The following is a 9,483-nucleotide window of genomic DNA, read 5'->3' as shown; positions in this document are numbered from 1 at the left end:
TAACATAACACATAACAAAGTTTTACGGTAACTGTGGAAGAAAAAAAGTTACACCTTTAATCCTTTCTCAAAGAGTTGAACTCAAATTGGATTGTCTCTGAAAGCCTTGTAATGTTACTAATACTGAATGCACCAACACATTATTTCTCAGTTAAATGCTAAAACCTGAAGCACGATTAGCGAGTGGCGACGTTGGAATAAGTATTCAGATATGAAGATAAATAAAAGTAATAATTACAAGTTAAAGTTCTGCATTTAAACTCTTACTGAAGAGAAAGTAATAACAGTGTGACTGGTGGAACAGTGGTTAGAGCAGTGGCCCCATGTAAAGAGGCTGAGGGTTCTCAAGGCAGTGGACGCGGGTTTGACTCCAACCTGTGGCCCTTTGCTGCATGTCTCCCTCTCTCTCTCTCTCTCTTACCCGATGTCCTGGTTGTCCTATATAATAAAGGCTTGAAAGCTGCCAAAGAAATAATCTTTTAAAAAAAAAAAAAGAGAGAGAGAAAGTAATAACATCAAAACACACGCCGGGTGTCGAACTAATTTAAGAGTTTTTCTTATAGTATATCATTATAATTAGTAATTAATTAATGTGTTCATCACTTTGATGTTTGAACTGCTAAAACCGGAGCTTATGTTAGATACTTTACATTTTAATGCTGAATAGTTTGATCCATAATGCGACATATATTTTGAATTATTAATCTGAATATGCAAGGTAACTAATGTTGTCTAATAAATGTAATGGAGTAAAAATGATAATATTTGACTCAAGCTAAGTATAAGTATTTTCCAGCACTGGTCAAAGGGAAATGTGTGCACATACAGGGGAAAAAACCCAACATGCGTGGACAGGTAGGACTTCATTGTGTGTGTGTGTGTGTGTGTGTGTGTGTGTGTGTGTGTGTGTGTGTGTGTGTGTGTGTGTGTATGAGAGGTGGAGGTCTGGCTCTTCCTCCGCTGAGCTCCACACACACACCACAGACCACAGTCAACCAGCAGATGAACAGCAGCATCTCTCTGCACAGCTTCACAGACCATTTACAGGTAAACATTTGATTTCAGCATTTAAATGATTTTGACATCATTCAAAACTCACAAAACTATGGTAACCTTGAGAAAATTAGGCTTTGGAGACCGTTACATGTACTGATAGACAGACCAGTGGGTTAAAAACCAAGAGCTTCATATGCATTTGTGTTCATTTAGGAGGGAAAGATGCAGCTGTTGGTTTGGATCAGTGTTCTCCTCTGCCTCTTTGCCTGCCATCCCAGCGGTGAGTTTCTCTTTTCTTAATCTGTAGATTGTGCTTCAGGTTGAATAATAATAAAAACATGTAGTTGTGAGGTAATACAGTGGATATACGAGTGCATAAATGCTTATGAATCACACATGATTCCAGATGGGACTGCATCTAGAGGAGAGTGTTTGTTTTCAGTGACTGCATGTGCACAAAGAGGACTCTGTCCGAGGGTGAATTCTTGTCAGCCGTAATATTTGAGGAAGGAGCAGGTATCCTGAGGTATTCCCTCTGGAGGGAAGCTCAGTTTTCACACTTTGCACACTTGAATCCCTTCTTTGTGCGTGGGAAGCCGTGGAATGTTTGAGAATGTTAATTTTGTTTCCCTCTCTCTCTCTCTCTCTCTCTCTCTCTCTCTCTCTCTCTCCTCACAGAGGCCAGAGTCATCCCAGAAGGAGGTACCGTATAGAAATAACACCTTACACCTAACTCCTTTTAGATGCCTTCATATTATTATTACAGATATTATAGATAGTTTTTCAGAGTATTCTTGCACTTCCAAAAACAGACAGGCTTTGTGTTTGTTTTCGAATGTAATGAACACATCATGCTCAGAGATGAAGGTTGGAAGTAAATGCATTTTGGCAGAATTATAATGACTATCAAGGTGTAACCGATGTGACAGTAAAAACAAAACACATTTCCTCTAAGGTGAATGTCAAAGTATCAATACTTTGTTCTCTACTTTGTATCTCCAGGTTATATGTGTATGTGTTTATATGTGCTTTGGCTTTCTGTGGGAGCACTTTGTAAACTTTTGTTTTTAAAGGTGCAATACGAATAAATGTATTATTATTATTATTATTATTATTATTAGGGTAGCTCAATCCACAATTATACATCATAATGAATTAGTTGATTTATATTTGTATTTATTTATTTACATATATATATATATATATATATATATATAAAGCACCCTAAAATGATAATACTCAAGTTAAGCAGAGGTGGAAAAAGCACCATTGTCTAAAAAGACTCCATAACAAGTAAAAGTCCTGATTTCAAAATGTTGCTCAAGTAAAAGAAATATTTTCTCAAGTAAAAGTACTCATTATGCAAAATGGATCCTCGAACATCTGCTATGAAACTGAATTTCCTCTAGAGGGATTAATAAAGTATGCCTGTCTGTGACATTCTGTTTTTTTTAATCACTAGCCAATAAATAAAGAGCATTTTTATGGTGTAGTCCTTCAATGTTTTGTTTAGATACTTTGTAAACTCCTGGGTAGATTAGTCGGCCTATAATACTGCAATCACATCGTATGATTTTTATATTAACAACAGTAAGTTTCAAATAAAAGAATTGGAGAAACAAGTACATTATTTCTGTCGGAATTGTAGTGGAGTAAAATGATTTAAAGTAGCATAAAACTGAAACTCAGGTGAAGTATACCTGCGTCAAAATTGCATTTAAGTCAGTCCTTGAGTAAATGTACTTACATCCCACTGCTGATCACAGCACGTGTTGCGTTTTGAACCAGAGGTGCGGCTCACGTTGTCTTCAGTGGAAAGACTTGCTTTTCATCTCTTTACATCTAAAGAGGCCACACGCTCACACCCTTTGTTCTGAGGTTGTGTAAAGGCATTCTTGGAATATTTCAACATACTGAACTATGTGGAATATGATATGTTATAGTTTATGATGAGAGTGGGTTTATCCTTTAAGTTCCCTGACCTGCTGTGTGTCTTTAGTGCCATATGAAGAACCACCAGGTGTTCCCTACTGGCCCTACTCCACCTCAGACTTCTGGAACTACGTTGAGTACTTCAAATCCATCGGCGCCTACAACCACATCAACGAGATGGCCCGGGCCTTCTTCGCCCACCAGCACCTTGGAGACACCCTGGGATATGAGACCAACGCTGGACATGAACACTGAAAGGGATATCCTGAGTAAATACAAAGGGAAGATTGTGAGGAAATAAAGAAAATGATATTGAATAAACAATAAAAAATAGCATGCAAGAACGCAAATGAAGTGAATACTGGATTTCTTTTCTTTACCAAGTATGTCACTGTTTAAAGCATAGCTAAGCAAATAGAATAGAGATGTAGAGTATGTAGCTCTTTTGTAGGATTCCCTGTTATCTTTATGTGCCACAATAAAACATGTTCCAAGTATGTAATGATGTCTATAAATTCATTTGATTTACCTTTTCTCTTTTTACTTAAATTCTTCTCAATCTCATAATGTATCTTTTCTCTAATTCATTTTTTTATACAGTGTATGTTAAAGGTTGAATATGGAGAAAGAGCAGAACACCGCCATCTAGTGTCTCGAGATCGTAGACACAACAACAAAAAATAACTCCAGCAGTCAGGTTGCCAGGTTGGTCAGACCTGGCCCAGTGGTCTACAGGAGACCGGAGTCTGTTTGAGCCTGTTTGAACCCATCCGCTCCAGCAAATCTCACCATAAAAACAAGGATTAGAGGAGTTTGACTGACTGTTAGCGTTAGCCGTTCCAGCTAAGTGCAGATGAAAGTGATGTTACTGATCATGGAGAAACGTAGCCATTTGGGCGTGCGTTTGAATGGCGTTCCTCTCCTTTCTCTCAGTCCATGGAGTGAATGCTCGGCCTATATTGACTCTGGTTTTTGCACGTCTCCGCTCACTCAGCTGCTGGAACAAATAACACCCCCTTCTCTGAGGCTTTCACCTGAGTGCCAGCCTACAGTAGCTGGGCCGAACAGGACAACCCCGGCAACCCGCAATGCCGGCAATTCAGATTAATTTTTTTTTTTTATGGAAAAGCAATACTTTCATTCTGTACCCCTAAAATGTGGGTGTATTTTTTTAAATATAGCTTTTAATAAAGATTCTACATATTCAACCTTTAAGCAGAAAGCGGAATCATTGAAGCGCGCTAGTGGAGTCAGCCGAGCACATAATAGTGTTGCACACGTTTGTTTTGTTTACGTGCTAGCGCCAGCTAGCCACAAACTCAAGAGCTGCAACATCTTCTTAAACCAGTAGAACTGCTGAACTGAAACCAAAACACAATGAAACCCGCGGTGGACGAGATGTTTCCTGAAGGCGCCGGACCGTACGTGGATCTGGACGAGGTGGGTTCGGACACATTTGGACCGAACGTTAGCGACATAATCGTCCAAAAATACTGACTAATGCTAACTAGCTTCGTAGCAAATGTTCTAGAAAAATAATGCTTTCAGATACGATCGATTTACAGCCTTTCGGGTGAATAATAATCAAAATAATAACAATGTAGTGATAAAGGGCAAAGTCTCTTCGTATGTATTAATACTGTAATGAACAATATGATGATAATAATGTTACGTTTATAACAAATTGTGTATCCCCTCTTTATAAATTACTATACAACTATTTTCTGTATACTCAAGATCATAACTAATAACGTCAGTGAATATGGAGCCGTTTCATATTAGCAAACGTTATAACGGGATACAAATGATGTCGACCTGCCACAACTTGTCCCTTCTCTATAATGCACAGCTGATACCACACCAGCAGAAATGGTTCAGTATTGTGTTATTCAGGTAATCAGATTGTCCCTTAGAAGCTTCTCTATACTTTTGGTTACATTTAACGTGATGTGTGTGTTTGAGTGTGTGAGTGTGTGGTTTGCCAATGCCATAAAACCAGTTGTACTGCTGTGTGTTAACAGGCAGGAGGCAGCAGTGGCCTGCTAATGGACCTGGCAGCCAATGAAAAAGCAGTGCACTCTGATTTCTTTAACGGTAAGCTACAGTTTTCTCTCTCTTTCCCCTTCAAATGCTTCACTTAAACAAATAACATACCATACAATTTCATTCGTTGAGCAGACATTAAGCAGACATATCTTATGCGGTGTGGCAACCAGCCTCCGGAGTAATCTTGAATTTCTTTATTTTTTATCTCGACTGCAACTATAACCACATGGTGTGATGCAACAAAAGAGTCATCAAAATACTCCTTTGTCTTTTAATGATCACATCTGATGAAGTGAAACCCTTCTAGAGTTGCTGACTAAAACAATGAACCATTATGATTTCTTCCCACTTGTCCTCTTTCTTTATTGCCCACATTTTTCAGACACACAATGGAATGGCTGTGTTTACATGTGTTATCTGATATTCGGTAACATATTGTTAATTATCTTGCAAGGGGAAATTAATTTTTTTCACTCTGTTATTGTATTGTTCACTTTACACACACACACACTCACACACAGGCCTGAAATACACACATGCACTAACAGGACCTATATACATGCAATTAATGTAGAGATCTCAGAGCGAGGGGGCTGCCAAGTGGATTGGCGCGCCGAGCAGTTGGGGGTTCGGCGCTTTGCTTTACAGCACCTCTGCAGTGCAAAGGAGATGAACTGGCATCTCTCCAGCCACCAGCCCACACTCCATTCATGGTCCACACAGGGACTCGAACCAGCGACCACTATGGTTCTCAGCCGAGTCCCCTATGGACTGAGCTACTGCCGCCCCAAATGAGAAACCCAGTTGCCTTTCAATGATCAAGAGATCAACAGAAACGATTATATTTTAGAGAAACCTGATCATTGGGCAGCTTTTAAAGTAAACACTATACTACAAATTTGTCTAAGACTCAAATGCTGCAGATATAGCTTCCTCCACAGTAGCAATTATAAAAGACAAGCAAACATATAAACAAAACAGCACATATCACAACCACAATGTACACACATTGCACGTGACACAATCAGTGATAACACCATGAAGCTATTACAAAACCCCTCAAGCAACGTAATTTAAATTTTTAATCGAGGTAGATACAAATGAGTTTTTAATTGAGTTTACATTTGGGTACTCTATATCTCCTGCCAGAGGGCAAGAGCTCATACTCTGCATGGAAATTATGAGATGGGTCAGACAGTAAAGCGGTAAAACTTGAAATGTACGTCTGAAGAGTTTAAACCCAATGTATGCAGTAAAGAAAATAAAACTGGAGCATAATTGTGAGCACGTTATCCTGTTTCTTGCCTGAACCACACTGTCTTCTCTGATGAACCCCAAAAAATCCTGTCCTTCCCCCTGTAAACACCCGTTTCACACACATAAATACACAGGACGCACAAAAACACTAGGCTAATCTGTTTTCCGTCTTGCAGCGTCGGCTGAAGGCAAAACAATTTTGGCTCAACAGCACATGACCCAGAAAGAAAAGAGCTGATTGTTAAAAAGGAGGGATTGTAAGAAAAAAAGAGAGGAAAGAGAGGAGGAGGAGTGAGTTTTATAGCTGCTGTCAGACTGAAACTCAGCGGGACACCCCGCCAGTCAGCTGCTTTAAAACACACGCGATCCTTTAAATCAATTGTGTTGTTAACACTACTAAAACTGCCAACTGCCTTTACTGAATTCTCCTTGTATGGCACGTTTTAGCTGGTGGCGCTAACAGAGTCCCATATTCATGCTAATAGTGTGTGCACTTAAAGTACTGTAATGTCACGTTTGATTTGGATAAAAGACACAGTTGGTGCACATGATTAGACGGAAAGTCCAAAATAATTCACCTTAATGGCTCGTCATTAAGTTAGCCGCTCATCTTTTCATATGTGCACACCAGACACTTACTCAGGATCAGGACTCGAGGTGTGAGCTAGGATTAGAAACAACGTGACGTGGTTTTTTTTTTTAATCACACTGTTGAAAATAAGGATCTAAAGACAGACTTGCAGCCCCTGGTGCTGCGGTGGCTTCTGTTAAAAGTTGTAAGGGGGTTCGAGTAGCCAAGGGCCAAGCTGTTCTCGTTTGCTGTCCCTTATTAGGCAAAACAGGAATGTCCTGTTCCTGGAAACCACAGAGACATGAAAGAAAGAGTTTCTCCAGCCTGGTGCACTGAATCCGCTTGAGCAGATAGACCTTCCGGCAAATGTACGGCTGCAAATTTCTTTCTACATTCGGAAAGTCCTTGCAGCTATATTGGGCTGGACAAATACAATTGACTTGATTAAAAGTGGTTATAATGATGTGTGTCTGGGAAAAGAAAAAAAAACAGTTTGTTGAAGGACAAATGGTTTGTTGTGTCTAAAACCCCAAATATAATGAATTTAATATCACAAGAGAGTGCAGACCGGGCCAACGCATGCTCTATCTCACAATGTAATTGTACTTTGAATTTTCTCGGCAAGGAACTCATTTTTCTGAGGGACTAATGAAGGTGTGCTGTATTCTGACATGTGAATGCAGCACAAAGGCCCTCTCGAAAAAAATAATTTGTGTATACACCCCTTGATTTGGAGCCGCTCCAAAATGTAATGGGTTCTTCTGTTAGTCCCCACCCTTCCACCAAGCTGCATGAAAATTGGACGAGTAGTTTTTCCACTATCCTGCTGACAAACAAACAAACAAAGCTTAAAAAACAACCTCCTTGGCGGAACTTTGTGAAGCTGGAAACAGTGAATTTTGAATTCTGTGGTCATTTTACATCTATTTTAAAATTATTTTGCGTGTCTTTTCGCAGTCGTTTTGTATTCCTATAGTCATTTTTGTCTCTTTGTGGTCATTTCTGGTCATTTAGCATCTCTTTGGGATCATTTTGTGTTTTTTTTCAACAACATTTTATGAGTCAGGGCCCCTGACATTACGGGCCCCGGGCCTGTGTCTGGTAAGCCTGTTCAGTAATCCATCCACGGTGCTAATCACCAACAGGAATCACCCTTTTTATTAGTATTATTATTTATTTATCCATTGATGTGGAGAACTTCCTCATCTGGAGTCTCCAGGTACCTTTGTGTTTATAAGAAATGGCTAAGGCATAAATTGAATGCATGTATGCAGTTCCCATGTCACATTTTAAGTACAAGTAAAAGACACCCTGGTTAAAAGTCTGCTGTCATTCTCACCCTGTTCTTGTGTTTTTTCTCTATTTTCTCTCTTCTCTCTGCAGACTTTGAGGATCTGTTTGATGACGATGACCTGCAGTGACGACAGCATCCAAAGTGTTTCTGTGAACGTGTACATAAACGAAATCATGAGAATGGGTTTATTCTGACTGCATGTTCTCTCTCTTGTACAGCCCCCTCCTCCTACATATCACTTACCACCACACTGAAATAAAGACTTTTTGTTTTTACACAAAAAAAGCTGTCGTGGTAAACCAGGTGTCTGTGAATTCTGAGAATCCCTTACATTCCAGCTTTAGAGAAAATTATGAGTATGGTTTTGGCATTGTCGTGTTTGAATCTGCTCCCGGCTGGATTGTAGGTTTGTTGGCTCTGCGAAACACCTGTTAGCAAACTTAATTACATACGAGATACAGTGTTAACATCACCACTAAATGGTCAGTTGGGGCACGATGGGACAGGAGACAGCTGCACAAAAATGTGGAAAAAAACAGCAAATAAAGAGTTCAGCTGTAGACTCTACAGCTATTATAAATAAGGGAAATGGATGGGATTTGAACTTTTAGATAAGAATAACTTATGTGCTTTAACTGTATCGGCTGTTCTGTGAACTTTGGAGTTCAAATGCCATTATAAATGATTCATTAGGACTTTCCCTGAGGGGATGCGAGCCCACATAAAGCAGCTGCATGTGTGGGCTTAAAAGACAAGACTAAGAAAATATAACGCTTCAGCTCAATATATTAACACCACGCATGTACATTAGAAATGTAAGCATACTGCAGAATTTAGCAGAGAGAGAGAGAGAGAGATTGCTGTTCAGTGCAGGGGATTACAGTGTAAAGAAGCTGCAGTTCATGGCCAAAAGTATGCGGATGATGTGTGATAAGTTCTGACTCAGGTGTTTGATGGGGTTAAGAGGTAGAGCTCTGCAGCCAGTCATCTTCTTCCACACCAAAGTGGGAAAACAAGTCTCCATGGAGCTGGCTTTATGCACTGGGTTATGGTTATGTTAAACCAGGAAAAGACCTTACCCAATATTGGAAGCACACTGTATATGTAGGATATCAATCCTGGAAAAGATCTTTAATCTTAATGTGGAGTTTTCAAGGTTTGATAAGTGCAAAAGAAACTTTGTTGTGTCTTAATTTGTCACCCTGTAGAAAACTTTCATGAAACATCATTTTGGTTGTTTCATAGCACATAACATCTAATTTAAAGTGATGAAGAAATGCAATAATCAGTATACTGGATATGTAATTTACCACAGCTTTAAGTGCTGGAACAGCTTGAAATGCTGGAAAAGTGCTTGAATGTGACTTGGGGAAAGGTGGAGGAACCC

At 39.5% G+C, this 9,483-nt stretch overlaps 2 protein-coding genes across 2 annotated transcripts; both read left to right on the top strand.

The window, feature by feature from the left end:
- The first annotated feature begins 991 nt into the window (after window positions 1-991).
- On the top strand, window positions 992-3,417 carry otos (otospiralin). Its single transcript, XM_083936019.1, has 4 exons — window positions 992-1,047; window positions 1,210-1,276; window positions 1,675-1,698; window positions 2,996-3,417. Exons 1-4 carry the CDS (start codon window positions 1,003-1,005, stop codon window positions 3,181-3,183), a joined length of 324 nt encoding a protein of 107 aa, XP_083792145.1. The 5' UTR covers window positions 992-1,002; the 3' UTR covers window positions 3,184-3,417.
- An 801-nt stretch (window positions 3,418-4,218) lies between these two features.
- Window positions 4,219-8,940, top strand: cops9 (COP9 signalosome subunit 9). Its single transcript, XM_083936318.1, has 3 exons — window positions 4,219-4,368; window positions 4,950-5,022; window positions 8,186-8,940. Exons 1-3 carry the CDS (start codon window positions 4,306-4,308, stop codon window positions 8,221-8,223), a joined length of 174 nt encoding a protein of 57 aa, XP_083792444.1. The 5' UTR covers window positions 4,219-4,305; the 3' UTR covers window positions 8,224-8,940.
- The last annotated feature ends 543 nt before the right edge of the window (window positions 8,941-9,483 follow it).

The sequence above is a fragment of the Echiichthys vipera genome, assembly GCF_963691815.1.
Source record: "Echiichthys vipera genome assembly, chromosome: 21".
NCBI classification, from domain to species: Eukaryota; Metazoa; Chordata; class Actinopteri; order Perciformes; family Trachinidae; genus Echiichthys; species Echiichthys vipera.
The sequence above is the reverse complement of the archived record's forward strand: the minus strand, read 5'-3'. Positions and strand labels throughout refer to the sequence as shown.

What these genes read in the sequence shown, in the direction of transcription:
- otos (XM_083936019.1), top strand. Translation starts at nt 1,003, where the DNA reads ATGAACAGCAGCATCTCTCTGCACAGCTTCACAGACCATTTACAG. An exon ending in CTTTGCCTGCCATCCCAGCG is followed by an intron (nt 1,277 to 1,674) that starts GTGAGTTTCTCT and finishes CTCTCCTCACAG; the next exon opens with AGGCCAGAGTCATCCCAGAA. An exon ending in CAGAGTCATCCCAGAAGGAG is followed by an intron (nt 1,699 to 2,995) that starts GTACCGTATAGA and finishes GTGTGTCTTTAG; the next exon opens with TGCCATATGAAGAACCACCA.
- cops9 (XM_083936318.1), top strand. Translation starts at nt 4,306, where the DNA reads ATGAAACCCGCGGTGGACGAGATGTTTCCTGAAGGCGCCGGACCGTAC. An exon ending in CGTACGTGGATCTGGACGAG is followed by an intron (nt 4,369 to 4,949) that starts GTGGGTTCGGAC and finishes GTGTGTTAACAG; the next exon opens with GCAGGAGGCAGCAGTGGCCT. An exon ending in GCACTCTGATTTCTTTAACG is followed by an intron (nt 5,023 to 8,185) that starts GTAAGCTACAGT and finishes TTCTCTCTGCAG; the next exon opens with ACTTTGAGGATCTGTTTGAT.